The sequence below is a fragment of the Perognathus longimembris genome, chromosome 3 (assembly GCF_023159225.1).
Source record: "Perognathus longimembris pacificus isolate PPM17 chromosome 3, ASM2315922v1, whole genome shotgun sequence".
Lineage (NCBI taxonomy): Eukaryota > Metazoa > Chordata > Mammalia > Rodentia > Heteromyidae > Perognathus > Perognathus longimembris.
The window spans coordinates 11323738-11342302 of NC_063163.1; the positions used below are offsets into that span (position 1 = coordinate 11323738).

The 18565-nt window shown below is 38.0% G+C and overlaps 1 protein-coding gene across 1 annotated transcript in view; it reads right to left on the reverse strand.

The window, feature by feature from the left end:
• Positions 1-18565, reverse strand: part of Gpc6 (glypican 6) — a 943908-nt gene that overhangs the window by 72049 nt on the left and 853294 nt on the right. The window contains exon 6 of the mRNA XM_048341182.1: positions 12046-12189. Within this exon, the coding sequence (XP_048197139.1) occupies positions 12046-12189 (144 nt within the window). The remainder of the gene's footprint in view (positions 1-12045; positions 12190-18565) is intronic.

Genomic DNA, 18565 nt, shown 5'->3' on the forward strand with positions numbered 1-18565 from the left:
CATCTGCAAATAAAACTATCAGTCAAGGCAAATGCAGAGATAGATGTGCAGCAGATCAAGCGAGCGATTCTCCGTGAAGAATTTTGGGCGGGAAGCACTGACAATCAGAGAGAATGGGAATGTGTGTTTGGTTCCAGGATAAGGTAAAAAATCACCTAAAATCTTGGAAGGGATTAAAACATACCAGCTAAAATTAAGTCATCTCACAACAATAGCCCATAATTTGGAGTGAGAATTAGCACCATGAAGGTGCTTGAAAATTCCTTGTATGGTTCAGAAGAAAGGTGAAGATAACCATTGATTGGTGGTATTTTGACGTTGATGTTACTAGACACCTTATTGTACCACTACTGAAAGATTTAAAAGCCAGTTTTTAAAGAAATTCGAGGGTCATCACTGAGTGCATAACTAAAGAAAAGTGGAGTGAAAAAATCCTCAATGGATGCACACAACAGAAGAGAAATTGGAATGCAGAGATGACACATAGAAATTATAAGATGGAAGAAATATTTCTTGCAAATGCTCCTTTTAAATGCTCCTTTTAAAACACAAAGCATGGTGCCCTGGATTTAAAAATAAATATGCCTGTGTGATGTTTACAACAATCAACTCTTAAGATATACAGGTTAAGAAAGGTGGAAAGTGGAGAGAGAAAAAGAAAAGAAATTGTTAGTTAAACATTAACAAAAAATCTAGTGCAACTACATGGATAGCAGAAAGAAATAGACTTAAAGGCCAAAAGCCATTTGTAGAGAAAGCAGCTTATTCAGTAATGATGAAAGGTTTAATACACAGGGAAGATAGATATGTAGCTATAAATATACATGCAAAGTATATAAAATGAAAGCAGAATTTTAAAGAGAAACAAGTCTATCCAGATGCATATTGAAATCTGTCTTTCATTACTAGACCAAATAGCTAAGTCAAAAAACAAATCCCAAATAAGACTCACCCAAACAAAACCAAACTGAAATAGTGAACATGCCTCAGATTTGAGGACAATTTTGCAAAGGATCCTACATTCCCTCCTCTTCCACAAAGCAGAGAGAATTTCTCTGGATTTCTCTGTGGGAGAGAGAAAATCTCTGGATTTCTCTGTGGGAATGTGGTAGTCAGCACAGGGCATGATGGGAGAGGAAGAGAGGTGCTGAAAATGTACCAGTTTCTACTTTACACATCATTCATTCATAACAGCTGATGGTCCCTGAATTTTAAAAAGTAGTGATGAATCACTGCCCCTTGTGTGAAAGTAGCATATGTCAACCTCAAGTTGGTAAGTCATTGCAACAATCCCTGAGCTGTTCATTTATTATAACGGGAATTCAAGGTAATTATAAAAAGAAATACATGAATGCATTCACATACCGGGGCTGTTCCTTTCCATATCATGAGTAAAGCCAAGGCCAGATGCTTCAAAAATTATTTCTCATCATCTTACTTCTCACCTCACAAAAACCATAGGAAAAAAAAGCAATTTTTTTCTTTCTTTCTTTCTTTTTTTTTTTTTTTTAGAAAAAGCAAATGTTGTAAAGAGCTTCTAATTGCATTTACTTGTTCAAGAAAGCCTTGACAAAAGAGAGGATGAGGAACCCTAACAAAATATTTCTTGTTCCTTGAAGGCTGAAACATTTGATTTTTCCCAGCTACTAGAAACAACGTGTGTGCGCGCGCGCGTGCGCACACACACATGTCTTATGCTAAAGACAGCCTCTAGGCCTTTGGGTTTTATGTGAGATCAATTAAAGCAGTTTGTTGCCCCTGTGTTTTCTTCCCAGAGCAGTTCCAGCCTTTTCCACCCCCTAGCATTCAAGGAACAGCAAAGAATGAGCAAAGGAAATGTTCAGCTTTTCAAGCGCAGAGGAGAATATTTTTCATGGAAATGATGTTGGTTGCTTTGGGGAGTTTTCTGAGGTCAACATCTCTTAGAATAAAACTTACAAAGTCAATGGTTTCCTGTTCCATGACACATAAATAATTTATGAATTTGTATTGTGATTTTTTTTCTTCCAGCTGAATCAAAGTTCTCCGATTTTGCAAATACTTTCACCCAGAAGTCAATGACACCCCCATTCCATTACAATCGATTCGTTTGCCGTTGCTGTCAGCGGTGCAATTTCCCTGATTAACCTGTAAAAAGTTTTCCCCTTTATGAATTCTGTTTAGAAATAACCTGTTATTGTAAAAGGAGACAAGGGCAGGTTCCAGAACGCAAGCTCTTGGTGATCTTAAATGATGATATATGAAAGAGAGAAAAAGGGAGAATAATTTGATTTGCTCCAACCAGGTTGACCCAGAAAGGAGAAGAGTAGAAAAATTGCTTTCCCTAAGCAAACATGACACAGTCATAGGAGAGTAGCACTCACAATGTGACAGGTTGGAGTCTCCTTGGAAATATATATATAGTCTGGATCTGAAAGACATTAAAATACTACTAATAAAAAAGGCTTGGCTCACTCTATTTTCCAATTGGAACTAATCATGGATAATAATGAGTGCATCCCTCTTTGACACATTATCTTTAGGTTTGGCATGAGATCTCTTTGCTCCAGTTGGATTATATAATTGAATACAAAGTTCTTACGAAGCATCAGATGATAAAAATCTTTCTAACTCAGGAGGAAATTCTGGTTTAGCAGGGCAATATCAACACTGTTTTTGTAATAAGGACTTAGATTTCTTCTACTAGTCTACAAAACATTTAAAACATGTTCATTCTTTCAGAGGCATTTAGAGAAGTCAGTTTATTGCATGACAATCTTTAAAGCATGCCATGGTTTAAGTTATAGCTAATTTGTCTGTTATTACCCAAGATGGATTAGCTTTGATTATGTCCTAGATGCTTGGCTCATGTTAGAATCAATGATGAGTGAATGAATGATGGTTTCGTTTGTGTTTTTTTTTTTAAATTTGTTTTGGTTGTTTTGATACTTATTTTTTAACATTATCTTTAATTAGTTGTACAAAGAAGTTGCCATCCAACAAATTAGTGCTTTTTGATCAATGTCATCCCTTTCATCATTCTCCCCCATCCCTCCCAAGTCAACCACTTCCCTCAATTTTCTTAATTTTGTAGAGTATGCACCAGATTTTATGACTGTGCTCTTCCTCCCTTCCTCTCTTTCTTGGTCTATCACCCGCCCCTTGGTCCCACCCCTTCTTTTGAGTATTCATTTCCTGGTGTTTGTTTTGGCAGATTGTCAGTTAGGCATTCTAAGGAACTACACCAGGTTTATCTTGGAGTTGGAAAGAGTAAAACAGTTGAAATTTTAGTTTAAATATCTTTCCTGGACTCTGTTGCTCACCAATAGGTCAATGCTTTTTCTGTGTGACACACAGGTACATTTATCTCTGGTTGCCTTGGTCACATGACTCACTTGGCCAATGAGATGTGAACAGTGTGATTGATGTTGTGTCCTTTCTAGGTGTAGACATTAACAGCTCTCTTTCCCACATTCTCTATTTCTGTTTCCACTGTCACTCAGGGTCAGAAGAAAGGGTGACAGAGATGGTGAGGAACAGGCCAACAGCTGTTGCATGGTGGTAACTGACTCAAACAAGACATACACTTGTGTGACTGTGTCTTGCGGAGGTTGTTTGTAGTTGTGGTCTTGGCTGAGTCTGGCTCATTGTGATGAATATAGCACTAGTCAAGCTTCTGCTGATATTATATAAACCCAAACTCTAAACAATTAATTTGTTAACCAGCAATATAGCAGAGTTACTTCTGCTCCTAGTTTATTCATTTTCTAGCAACCTGAATTTTTATTTTTAATGGTTTTAGGTGTAAGAAAATACCATGACGATAGGACCTTTGACGATAATGACCGTGAATAAGCGTACGTAATAAAATTATTGTGTACTGCAGATATCATTCTACCTTTAACACTTAGAAAGGGAAGCCAATTTTCACTCAAGCAGGTTTCTTTCCACCTGGTTTTCTCTACAATGTTTATGCCTGAGGTTTATTGCTGGTAGTAAAGAGTGTCCAAGTATGTTATGGGAATAGCCAAATTCCCAGTGCTTTAAAATGCATTCTATAGACCCCAGAGTAAGTTAAAAGCTGATTGATTATACAGCAAATATATCAAAACTGGTATTTATGAAGTATTCCACTTCTTCACCTCTGTCTCTCATAAGCATGAACATCACATTTGGGAGTTGTGGTGCAAAGTATTTCAGACAGCTCAGAAGAAAAATGACTGCTGATTTTCCATGACAAGAAAAAGGTTCTTTAAAGCTGTTCAATAATTTGATAAACTATATATGTCAAGTAATGTGTCATATGAACAAATACTTTAAAAGGTATGGTTTCAGTAGTCTACGGTGGCTCATCACCTCAGACTTTTGCAATCAGCTCAGCAAAACACCAATTATACTGCAGAATGAGGGTACAGATGGGTGTTTATACCTGACTAGTTTCTAACTGACAACAAAGTTTCTATTTAATTTGTTCAAGACTCAAAGTTCTGGGCTTAAGGAGAGAAAATGAGCTGTTAGATATGGCCTGCACTGAGGATGCTACAGATGTTTAATGTTTTAATTTGCATATTTTGTCAATGATTATTCATTGGTTAATATTCTTTCTACACTTTGGTGTAGTCTATCTTAGATTACAAAATCAAATTTCTATTTGCTAATGGTTTGTGCTCTACACTAGGTATTATTCCCGAGAGCAGGCTTAGTGGGTCTAACTGATTTGAAAACCAATGTCTTCTGCAAATAGTACCCCTCGCCTTTGATGATTCCAATACTAGAATCTCACTGTGATGTAGATTGCATATGGCAGCTCATTTTACTAAGTGCTATGCAACAGAAAAGAACTCAATAAGTATGTTTGTTGATTGATTGATAGCCATAGAATGCATCAATTTGGGTTTTGCTGAAGTCTAGAAATTCTGACAGAAATTTTAAAGTCTGAAGGAGAAAATAAATATATTGACATGCCATAAAAGAGCTATAAATCTGTAATAGTCTGATTTGGGATCTAAAGTCTAACATTCATTTTTTTTATGACATGGAGGTCACAAAATCTTTTGCTTTAAGTGTTTATGAGGACAGAAAAGGGGAATCATGGAGTTGAACAGGGCTTGACTGGAAAATTATCCCCAAATGATTTCAGATCCTTTACACCAAATATTAATCATGTAAAAGGTTTCCTCCTGTAAAATGTATGGCATATTTTGATTTCATGATTGACATCCATGTGATTCTCTGGACCTGTCGAAAGCATAGATGGCGTGAGCATCTCCCAGGAAGTTATGCAGCCGAAGGTATGATTTATCTACTTTTTCCTTATGGCATATCTCATAAGGCAATGAAACATAGCTCCTTCTATTTTCATCACTCTTCCATATGCGTGAAAGAATAGCTTCCCAAGGAGGTAAAAACAAAACCAAAAACGCAGTCCATTGTCTGTTGGAGCAGAGCTAAAAAATCCACACAAGGAGCACGGATTTCATTTAGGTTTCCAACAGTGCATAGCACCGGATTAGATTTGTGCAGCCTTCCTACCCATGGCATTAGCAGAAGATCCTGGAGATAAGCTATCACTTCATATGTGTGTCTCATGAGAGTTCCTACCTGGGCCTCATCAACCACAAGCCTCCAGCAACAAAAGAAGCCAGGGACAGGCCACCTTCACTGAGACCACAGCTGCTGACGCTGCTGAGAGAAGAGAAGGAACTAGGACTGACTATGTTGGGTGGGTTGGTTTCAATATTGTTTTTGCCTCTCTCCTTGCTTTTAAAACTCATTGCATTTTGCTGTTGTTATTACCAAGGGTTTGTTGAAAATGAAACTGGGGTGTCTCCACAGGGCTTATGCAGTGAACAGATAAAGTAGATTCAGGCAAGACTGGGCAGTTTGCTGTCAGAAGTGGATTGAGCAGTAGCCATTTGTTTGCTGGGGTGAATAGGGCTTAATTTATTCAGCTGCAGTCGAGGCAGAAAGCCAATGTGGCTTTGACCCATTTATCTTCAGAAAACTAATTAAACTGGTTTACTGTGGTTCAGGAGGTTTTACTTTGTCCTATGAAAGCTAAGCAAAGATAGAAGGTGAGTGTGTGTGTGTGTGTGTGTGTGTGTGTGTGTGTGTGTGTGTGTGTAGAGAAGGTAGAAATGATCAGTTTTACCTAGGCTGTGGTTGAAGCTACAGAAAATAAAGCTGTTTCTTAAATACAGTCTGACATCCTTTTGAAATGCAAAATAGTGAAGCTAGCCGGATACAGACTCCTTTGAGGTGACAATAAAATGCCCTGGCAACAGAAAATGCAATTACCCCATCCTTACAACCAAAAAGAGTCTTTGAAGCACATCTTTATGACCAGTATTTTCCTCTGAAACTGGTCTCAACCAGACAGAAAATAATGCCAGAATGTTAGTTGTCCACTCTGTTCCAAAACAGTAAGAAGCATATATGTGTGTGCACATTTATCAGTCTGTCTGTCTATCCATCATCTTCTCAAATGCCAGGGAATCCCAGGGCCTGGTGCATGCTAGGCAAGTGCTCTACTGCTGAGCTACATTCTCAGCTCAAAAGTACATCTCTTGCTGATCTTTTGCAAGTCCTTAAATTTGTGTATAAACAACATGACATAACAGATGACAAATCAACACATTTCAGAAGCTGTAGTCAGTATTCGTTGTTGTTTTTGCTTGTCTTGGTTTTTCCTTTTGGACTAGATGAAGAGTAGAGGAGACAATCAGGGAAATCCGGCAGACATGAAGATAACAGCAGGGTTGCCTTCATTTCAGTCTATTCAGGGAAACATGATTCTTGGAGGAAAGCTATAAGGATCAGGGTAACCATCTACTAGGGAAATAAGGCTGGTCTATCTGCTGAAAACACATACAGAGATTTCCCAGAAAGTATGTTGAGAAGGACAGGCCCAGACTTTGGTACTGTAGCTATTCTGGCTTCAGTTGGTATAAACAATTAGAACCCTACCTTGGCTGACCACTTATCATCCCATTCCTTGTCTAACATCAAGATGCTTTGTGTTCTGGCTTCTCTGCTCTTCCCTCAAGATTACTTTCAAACGGTCCCTGTTCTAGATTTACCTCTTAACCTATTTATTTATTTATTAACTTTTTCTGATCTATTCTAGACTCAGAAGGACTGAGGAATCAGAGCACTATGTCAGGGACAATTTTCTCTTGCAAAGAAGAGAATGTACTATCTCTGTAGTACAAAGAATTTTGGACAGTGTTACACCCAGCAGGAGTAGTGCCCCATGATGCCACAGGTGTGAAGGATTGCATGCGTGATCCTCACCTTTTTCTCCTGGGTCATAATATGCTACAGGGCATAAGTTACTATTCAGGGGTATTACCATTATGGAATGGCACTTAAAGAGCCAGCATGGATAACATCTAGTTATGGTTAGTATAAAAAGTCAAGTACGACCCACTTTTAAATAAAAAATACCTAATTCTCCAAGAATATTCTAAAACAAATCAGTAAATAAAAGCAGGAAGGTAGGGTAAAAGGGGCAGAGAGAGAGAGAGAGAGAGAGAGAGAGAGAGAGAGAGAGACTAAACCTGTCTGTACTACAAACCATTTCTTAATCTCTTAAATTCTCTATGTCCCAGCTAGTGGAAAAATTAGCTGCTTATGCACAAGAGCCAATGTAGATTTGTTCTTATTATTAGTAAAATAATTATTTGCTCAGCCCAAGAGGAAAGGCCGTATACCCTACTAGAGATGAGCTAGTTTTTTCCTGCAGTCCACGCTGGTCTGAACATTGGGATAGAATTTAAATCAGTGACTCAATGACCAAGTCTTATACAAAGATTAGATTGAAAACACTGCCATTGGGAAAGAATACCGCAATGGCCATTAACCATACATAGCAAGCAGAGAGGAAGCTACTAAACAAGTTGGCCTTGAGCAGTATTCAGTTCACTCCAGATAATATGGAAAACTGAGGGGAAGTTTCTGAGGAACTCTCCAGAGTGGTTGTACAAAGACAAATGGGTTGGGGAGAAGAATAAGACCAGTGCTTACACTGTGCTGCATGGTCCTCCACACAGTCCTCTGGGAAGCAAGAGGAAAACAAATTTAAAGGAAAAAGAAAAAGAGATTATTCTCTACACAGTAACACAGCACAGGTACAATGGTTAGCTTAATAGGTTGGCATTCCTCTTACCCATAATCCCTCAGAATGGCTGGTGGAGTGTTTGAGAACTCCTCACACACAAGACAAAGTTGAATACTTACTGGGCTAAGTCATTACTCACTTGAGTTAACTTCTAAGTCTGGCTTTTTAAAAGGATTTACTTTTATAAAATGTGCTCCTCTAAGGAATACAAGTCAGAGTACATTTTGCTCTAATGAAAGAGCAGGAGTAAGTCACAGACAGTCCCTGCCCCAGTATATTCCAGAGCCATCTAGCACATTGAGCTCTAATTTTCTGAGCTGTACAACTAATTGCCTTTTAGAGTGGATAATTTGAAACACCCCTGTACGCTCAGATCTGAAAAACTGAAGCTACTTTGTGCTGAATTATTTTTGCAGTCGATACTTCTAGTGAATTGGAACTTTCTTCAAAAAAAAAAATCATAGCTTTGCATCAGATTATTTAAGAGAATTCACAGTGGATAAATTTAAGAAAAAGGGAAGAGAGCCAACCAGTCTCTTTGTGAGTGCAAATCATTGCCTTGGCCTATTTAACTGGCAATCCTGAATAGTCAGTGTGTGCGAGAGAGCTGCTAATGTGAGCCCAGGCCAAAAAAAAAAAAAAAAAAATACACTGGATGGGTGGGAAGATCAGTGTTTGCAGCAGCCTGAGAAGATGGCATTTGTATCCTTCAATAAATTGTGGCTGCTGGCAGTAGGCGCTGTGATATTTTCACATGAGCTGGCTTTCCCTGAACAGCTGAATTTATACAAATCTATTCATTCATTCTTGGAGAACTGAAATACTTTAGGGTGGTAGGTTTGAAATCTGCTGATTCCCACAACTGTGGATTTGGTTTATATAACTATTGGGGAAACAATGGAAATCTTTCCAGCTGCTATAAAAGAATTTACAACTTCCTTGTAAGTATAACAAAGAGGGTAAATAATGGTACTGAGACATTTTAAAGAATTCCTCCCTCCCATTCCTTTATGTAAGTTTTAGCAAAAACTTGAGATTGAGCTCTGCAATTAGCAATTCTCTCTCTCTCTCCTCACATACACATACACAATCCAGCTTTCCAAGAATGAACATGAAAACGCATCCCCCCAAATCCCAAAGTTAATACCACAGGTACAAATTTAAGTGGCACTCAGAAGTAACACTCTGAGAACCTTCTAGTTAAGTTATTTTCATGTTGGCAATAAAGGTAGGATGATTAGAGATTTCTTTAGATGCTGGCCTTTGAAGCACTTTCTTTACCTAAGCAAAGAAAGTAAGGGAAATCTTTTCCAATTACCTTCCTTTTCTGGGACACATGCTTGTTATAAATATTCAGGAAATATCTTTTCGGGGAAAACGAAAACAGAAGTAGGTAATGTGAGCCTTGTTTATAAACAGGTTGAAATGGGCTGTGCTGGAAAACAGCCTGATTGAGGGTCTCGTTTTGTTCCTTGAAGATGATCATGTCTGACTGCGAGCCTCCCCCCACTCCTGTTCCAATCAATATCCAGCCCTTACAAGGCCAAAGGCCTTGGGGAAGCCAATGGCTTCAAATGGAGACTGATATTAGCTTGGGGCCTAGCTCATGTTTCTTGGGATAACCTTGGTGTACCTCCTTTTGATGTGGAAGCCACTTCTCCCTCTTAGGAGCTGAGGAAAAAGTACCTTGTATGGGCATACCACCTTATGCTTATTTCATCTCTAGAGGAACTGAAAACTCTGTTCATTAGCTGTGAACTACAAATTTCTAGTTCTTACAGTTGGGGGAAGGATCAGAATGTAAGGCAATAAAAATTAAAAAAAACAAAAACAAAAACGAAAGTGTAATTCTTTTTTTTTTTTTTTGCCAGTCCTGGGCCTTGGACTCAGGGCCCGAGCACCATCCCTGGCTTCTTCCCGCTCAAGGCTAGCACTCTGCCACTTGAGCCACAGCGCTGCTTCTGGCTGTTTTCTGTATATGTGGTGCTGGGGAATCGAACCTAGGGCCTCGTGTATCCGAGGCAGGCACTCTTGCCACTAGGCTATATCCCCAGCCCCGAAAGTGTAATTCTTACTGATTGGAAAGTTGCAGCGACAAGGAAGTAGTACTATGTGATACCAATGAATGTTTTGCAACAATGTTTGGTTGGACAGGCCTTTGGTTTTCATTCTGATGATTAGACATTATTAATTACTTTCAGGAAAAACGATCACACATATTTTAAAGGTATATTCAATCAGCTCGTTATCTGCTAATACTTTCAAAACCTTTATTTGGGGGCAGCTTTAAGCTTTAAGGTCTTTTTAAAATGCTCCAATTCCAATTTTCATATTTATCTGACTTTCAAACCTGAGGTGAATGAGACATATCCTCTTCAGAGGTTTTTAAGTGTATAATTCAGTATTGCTAGCTGCAGGCACCATTTTTCACATCATGTCTCTAAAATTTATTCATCTGATCTGTACTATAGTTCTTAAATTAGATTTTACAAAGCTCTTGAAAGACTTAACCTTTTTTAATGACTCAGAGCCAAGTAAAATGGGGGAAAAATGGATCAAACCTAAACTCATCATTTGTGCAGCTAGTTAGCAAGATATACAAAGAAATTTGTAAAGGAGAACTCAAATGAAAGAATTGAAAGGAAAGCATCATTCTTTGAATCTATAGGCTAGCTGTTTGGCAGGATTGAATTGGCTATTTAAAAGAAAAATCACGACTAATTTTAAACTTTTTAAGAATCCATGGTAGACAATAGAAATAAGCCAGGGAAATAGATTGAAATGATTACATATGATACTCTTTTCCAAAACCTGCACTGAAAGCAGGATTACTTGTTAACAAATGGTAACATAGTCCTAACATAATTCAGCATTTAATGACGGCAGTTACCCTTTATTTTGACACTTAATGGACAGCTCTTTATGTTGTAAGTACATTAGATTTTTTTTTAAATAGAGAAAAATGCTGAGGTATACTTACATGGAGGTCAAACAGAACCAATTTACTCTTATAAGTTTTAGACTGTAGAAGGATATTAACTAAAATCATAAAGTAATTTATAACAGTGACTAATAAAAGTATTTTCATAACCAGCACCTCTCAAGACCTGGGTTTATATGACACAATCAGACATGGTTCAAATGCTTTAGCACCTTCAGGTTTTTTATCAGTTAATTTTACATCAAGATAATTGGCAAAGCAATGTAAACAGCACTAACAATCACAGGTATATAAATTCTTTATAGTACTATAAACTGAAGAAATGGAATAGGAACTTATCAGGCAGTATTTCTTTGAAATGATGAGCTTTTAATTTTGTTATGCCAAATTTGGTTTTTAAAACACATTCAAAAATTTGTGTTTAGTATGTTTATGGTTGTAATTTCCAAGTAAATTGCTCTGATGATAGATAGCATTCTGTGCATGATGCACATTTAAATGGCTCAAAGAGTGACTACTAAGGATTTCAACCTTTAAAACACATATAGAGAAAAAAAAAGCCCATTAATTTAGGGTTTCTTGGCAGACTTTCAAATAGAAAAACTGCATGTAAGAAGTCACACTAAAGTAACATTCTATCATCATTGAATAAATAACCATTTTAAGAAAAGAAATGAAGCAGATGAATAAGAAATGTGCGAATGTAATTCCATCTCTGTGGAAGAACTGGTAACTGAGTTTTCAAATTATTTCAGAAGAATTATGAAGTTGAAAATGTGGTCATTGCACCAGAGGATTGACCCAAGATTCCTTAAATAATCTAATTCATGACCTAAAAAGAAAAATTCCATTACTGTCCACTATTCTCATTAAGACCCAGAGTAGATAGAAAAAAGAGCTAACTCCTACAAAGCAGCTGCTTTAGAATCTCCTAGTGGGCTTTGCAGCGTGAATGCCTTGGGTCCGCCACTGTCCACCCCGTCCATCCACCCCAGAGAGTACTCACCAGTCTATCCAGGCTGGTGCCTGCAGCAGTCGTGGGTCTCTCCTCGGGATTATAGGGCCTGAAACGCGTGTTAAAATTTTCAGGCACGGAGCGGGCTGATCTAAGAGCAGGAGCCGGTTTGGGCTGGCCACATCCTTGGAAGACCTGCAAGAAGCATGGAGAGGTAAAGAAATTGACGTTGGAGTTAGTTGCCTCTTACAACCAGGATGCAGCCGTGCACCATACAGCCCTTCCCACGCTTGTCATGGAACTTGACCTCCAAGAAACGTTAGCTTTGAAAGTGAAACGCACAACCAGTAGGATGACAGACAGAATTTCCCCACACAAAACGCACGCCATATTCTCTGACTCATTGATGGATGCCAATCCCCATCTCTTCTAGAATCTGGTATTTGTCAAATTGTCAAGTCATCCAAACGTATTTCTAATTTCCATACCATGGCTCAGCACATCTTTTATAAACATAGGCAGAAACATTGGCAAGGCCCAACATCCGTAGCAGCTGCTGGACCAAGTGATGCTATTTTCTGATTTCGGCTGTCATTCTGTAACCATGTATCCTCTCTGTGATGTTTATTACCATGCTTGTCACAATTTTTGTCCTTTTCCTCGGTTATTTCACCACTTAAATGGTGCCCTAGCATAGAATTGAAGAACTTTCTAGTGCTCTTAAGCATAAGAATCAAGAGACGTGTCTACTAGGAAAAAAATGTCTTTTTACTTAAATTTCACTCTAATCGAGTGTCAACAATTCAATGTTAATCAGTATATGCATCTTTTAAAAAGTGTCTTAAACAAACATGCACACAAAGACTAATGTTATGAACTGATGAGTTGTCGGTAATAATGTACCCAGTGGCTCATAGAAGCCCAACCCTATATTTCAAGTAGGAACTGTGGTTCCATATTTGCTCATTTGGTGTCTGTATGGACTTTATAGAATGTAAGTTCAGCATATAATGAGAATCAACTATATTAAAAATAGGCATTATAATAAGTATTTTATAGGATGTTTTTGGATTAAATGGTCTCCCAGATATTTTAATATACTTGAATTTGGCATTCAATAAACACCTCTTTGGGATTCATGTTATCAAGACAAATGTATTTCATGTGTAACATATAAGGCCAAATAACTTGAGGGACTTCCCTTTGAATAACAAACACGTCTACTGGAAGAATTCTTTGAAAACACTCTCCTGAGCAATGGTGTGGAAATAGGACAAGCAAATGTGGATGAAATCAATATAATGACAGTTTCTTCTCATTTTCTTGTTGACAGCTGTTCTTGTCACAATTAGGGTTGCCATGGGAAATCAAACATTCTATTGTAATGAACTTAGGGACTGAGTTGCCAGCTCTTTTTCACAGTGATTTCACTCAGGGTGGTGTGGGAGCCCTTCCGCTGCTGTTTCTAGATGCTAGAAAACTTCTTGCCTAGTTATCAATAGGTAATTCTTTTCCTAGATTTATAAAAACTATTTCAAACTATTTCAGGACATTTTGATGAAGTCTAACCTTATTCTTCCTCTTCGCTTCTTTCCATCTCCCTCCTATCCTCTCTCTCCTTTCCTTCCTTCCTTCCTTCCTTCCTTCCTTCCTTCCTTCCTTCCTTCCTTCCTTCCTTCCTCACTTCCTTCCTTCCTCCCTCCCTCCCTCCCTCCCTTCCTCCCTCCCTTCTTTCCTCCCTCTATCCCTTCTTCGCTTTCTTCCTTCCAGTCTTTCTTCCTGCATGCTTCCTTGCCTGCTTGGCTGGGTTGCTACCACTTGAGCTGTGCTCCTAGTCTTGTTTTCACCTGGTTATTTTGGAGAAACAGTCTCATGAAATTTTCTGTCTGGGGTAGCTCCAAAATTTGATCTTCCGAGTGTCTGATTCCCAAATAGCTAGGATTACAGGTGCGAGCCAATGGCATCAAGCTTTTTCATCCATTTATGTATAGAGGATGAATCTTTTCATAGATACTTTATTTTTTTAAATAATAATTACTTGTTTATTGTCAAAGCGATGTACAGAGGGGTTACAGTTTCATATGTTAGGCCATGGGTACATTTCTTGTACTATTTGTTACCTCCTCGCTCATCCCCCCCTGCCCTCTCCCCCATGAGTTGTTCAGTTGGTTTACACCAAATGGTTTTACGTCATAGTAGATACTTTAAAAATAAAATTTTTTGACTATGCATGTGAGCTTATTTGTAACTTGCATATGCAATGTATTCCTTCTGGTTTTGTGATTTTATTTCTTGTTTAATCACTTTTCATCGTACATATTACCTAATTCCACTAAGGTAGGTGAGGGGGGAGGGAGGGGGAGCTCGCCCTTGACTGCCATTCCCAATGACAAATTCAATCTTGAGGCACACACAAATCATTTTGCCTTACCACTACAGCCAATTTCTCTTTGTTGCATTCCAAAATTCTCCTTCAACTCAGCATTTCGCACAGCAGAAGTCCTTTGTCTTGGCATTCTTTAAGATTGCTCTTAACACACTATTGATTATTCCCTCCTACAATTTCTGAAGTTGATAGTGTAAACCAGTGTGATAAAGATAGTAGGGCCTTTTCTCCCAGTGCCTAAATCACATCCCCATGGCAAGGTCGTTGCAGATGGAGGAGTATTAACATTTCCAAAGCTCTAGGGATCTGTTGCGGGTGCTATTTTGGATTGCTTTGAAAAATGACTGCTGACTTTTAGAAAACATAAAGCCCAAGGCAACACAACAGTAGTGGTCTTGTTGAGAGTTCCTGGAGCCCAGACTGAAAGAGTTAATAGACCTTTAATTGCTGTCTGGGTAAAACCTACATCAGAGGAACTGGTGATGGCTAGACAGGTGTTTTGAGGAAACATTTCATCAGAATAGGAAACACTTGCCACTTCAATTTTTGTTGCTGTTTGTTTGGGGGTCTCAAAGGGCATAGCTTAATTAACACAGTCTAGTATCTTTCCATTAATTTTGTGAAGCTAGAATTTGATGATACATTCGGAACAGAGATTACTGGGTCGATGATCCAAACTGAATAAAACACAGATTTCTAATTATTTGGGAAACCACAGTTCATCCCACAGACAGGTGGAAGCCTACATAAAAAAGGCCATGTTAATGTCATATCTAAATGGTCTCCTAATCTATTCCATCATTTCTTTAGAGAAACAGAATTGTCATAAGAGAAATGGTCAGCGTAGAAGTTCTAAGCTTTGCGATAATGGCTGATTTTCAGTATTTGACAAGAGTTCATGAGAATAATTGAAAAGATGTCCCAGAATGCCAGCTTACCCTGCTTTAGCTTAGTGTTGATGAAATACCCCTGTGTTAGTCTCATACAAAGAGAAATCTTGGCAAAAATTTTTGTTTAATGCAATTGTTATGATCTGAATATTTGTGTCCTCCTTAAATTCCTAAACCGAAGTCTGATTTCTAGTGTGATGGAGTTGTAGGAAGTGAGGGTTTTGGAAGCTGATTAGGAGCTGTCCTCAGGAACAGGATTCATGTCTGGAGGAAAGAAGACACACTGTGCTGTTTCTCTGGCACTTAGTTTATTGTGTTTAGTTGTATCTTCCTGAAAGACTAAGGTTATATGCAATCCATTAGTCAGAAAAAATATTAAAACATATATAGGGTTCATGGAGTGAAAGAAAAAAATGCGTGGAAGGAATTAGGGCTAATTCAATTTCCTGAGTTGGCTATAACAGAAAGAAGTATAGTCAGATCATGTTTTGTGGTTCATGAAGCCCAGAGGTAGGTTAAAATAATCCGATGAACTGTTCTCTAGTGAGCTGATTCCCTTGTATTTTGTCTTTTGAAGAAGAGAAGAAATCAATGAAAAAGTATGTGAAGGTAGAGGCCTTAGGTTAAATGAGTCAGTAGATCAAGTGGTCAAGGTTGGAGGTATAATTTGGACTCTTAAACTAAAGATTGTTTTTAAAGCCCTGAAACAGATTGTGTTGATCAAGTGGAAGTATATAGATAAGATGGGGTGAGCTAGGGCTGGCCTAAAGCCATGCCAATATTTACAGTTTTCTCTGTCAGCTTCAGTTTCCCCTGTCAAGTAGGAATCATAATGCTAGTTTAGTATACAGATAGATAAGTTCTAGTATATGATGTAACATACCAGGCAGGAAAACAAAACCCAGCATCCAGAAAAGCATTTGCTTGGTTTTATTTACTTAGTGACATCATTGTTCTACTGGTACTGCCCAGAATTTTTGCTTTCTGAATAAGGAAATATGAAAGAAGAGAAACATCTGGGCTGATGTTTCTTAACTATTTTCACACAATCTTATTTGCAGAAGCTCAAAGCTGTTAAATGGGCTTGTTTAGGTATATTTGCTAGTGCTACCCTGTGTTCTGAACTTTCAAAAGGAAGGTTGATATTTGTACTGGGGCCCCAAACTATTTGGCAATGTTTTCTCCAGGAGTTTCTCACAAAACTGGTAATTGGGGAACAACAAGCTCACCATGAATCCACTTGTAACCTGCCAGAAGTGATTCAAATAAAAACCGTATCTATTTGGAGGCATTTGTAATGCAAATCTACCACCTGTAACCTTTAATTTGAGAGAATATAATTTTAAGACATTAAAGTCTTCTCTTTTCAATAAGATAGAAGTTTCTAGAGGATGTAGCAGCAGGCTGAGTCTCCTTGTTGTGGAATAAATCATTAGGTCTACCCCTTTAAAAAAGAATAGAGGCAGTGTACCCCCATCTGCTTCTCCACAAGAGATATTGAAAGGGATAATTAGATAATTCCAGAAAGTATTTGAAAGCTCCGATGTAGACAAATGCTGCAGATGTTCAAAGGAATTATCTTTCTTACCTAGCTGACTCAAAAGACGTGTGAGTTTCGGGAGGATAGCTAGCTCCTGAATCCGCTCTCTTAAGAGGATTACTAAGATAATGTCTCAGAAGTACATTGGCATTCTGAGATTAAGGCAGTCGACATTAAGATCGAAAGTGCTGGATGAAGAGACATTTTATAGTTTCAGAGGGATGAAGACGGAGCAGAGGGAGGGAGGAGTGGTATCAGGTTTAAGTGCTGTGCTTTATGTTTTTAAATATATGTATTTCGTACCAAAATATCGTCGTGTTTTCAGATATTTTCTTAAGCTAACAGGGCATGTGTGGTGAGCTTTTTTCCAGAGACACATACACTTTTACACCTATATATCTGTGTCTATTTAATCTCCACACTGTGTTTGGTAGCTGTGTGTGTGTGTGTGTGTGTGTGTGTGTGTGTGTGTGTGTGTATATACCAAAGTCATTACTAGAAACATGAGAAGCAATGCTTGCAAATACAACCTGGTCTCAGTTCCTGTGTTTTAAAAGAAAATCCCATCCTCCCACGTTTTCCACCAGGAGCTCTTAGAGTAGGAAAGTTGTTTCTATTTTTGTGTACTGTTTTGAAATTTGCAAATGGAACACTAGTCTTTTAAGTACAGTCAGTGCTGCATGGATTTAGTCTGATTCGATGTTTTGAAAGTAAGGTTTTGCTTACTTACTTGATTCTAATTTATATTACAGTGTTAATGATTGAAGTGTTTGTTAACTCTTTGAGGGAATTTCAGTCTGCCATGTCCATGTGCAAGGAAAGAAAAGCTATCATATCTGCTTAGGTCTTTGTATAATTGACCCAAATGTGGCCACTCAAGCTGCCAAACAAAATATCTTAGACTGTGTCATTTATGAGCAACAGAATGGTATTTCTTACAGTTCTTAAAGGTATTTCTTGAAGTTCAAGGTCAAGGTACCAGCAGATTATCTGGTGAGGATTCTCTGATACAAAGATGACACTTGAGTCCTTCTGTGATTGAAAAGTAGAAAAGGGCTACATAACTCCCCTAGGTCTCCTTTATTAGGAACTAACGCCATATTCATCTCTCAAAGGCCCCAACACTTAATACTCCTACCTTACAGGGAAATGTTAACATGCAAATTAGAACATAGCAACTCATAAATAAGAGCCTAAAAGCTTGGAATATCAGCTTCTCTCTTTTTCCTTAAACTCATATCGAATGGTCTCCTCAAATTTCAAGGGTATTGAGAAGATAAAATGGAGGAAGTGGCTGAAGACATGGATCAAGTGGTTGAGCACTTGCCTAGCAAGTATGAGGCCACACATTCAAACCCTAGTACCAAGATAAAAGGTAAGATGCACACATCAAACACTGAAAACCATGATGTATAAAAATGTAGGATTTTAACTGACATAATCTATAATTAGATAGAACAAAAATGTACATAATCTGGAGAGCTGAGGAAGGACAATTTAAGCACTGTGAAGAATAGGATTTTTATACATTTTGTTTATCACAGTGTTCCAGAATGTATCTATGACTTCTCTGCAAATACCTGGGGTTTTTAAAACAATCAGAAATGAAAGATTATGAATGAAAATTTGAGTTATAATCTCCCTAGTTTCTAAACTTAAAAAAGTTTACCAGGCAAATAACACGGGAGGGAAAAAGTTAGAAAAGAAAAACCAAATATTGAATATCTTAGGTACATGCTAACTGTTCTATGTGTT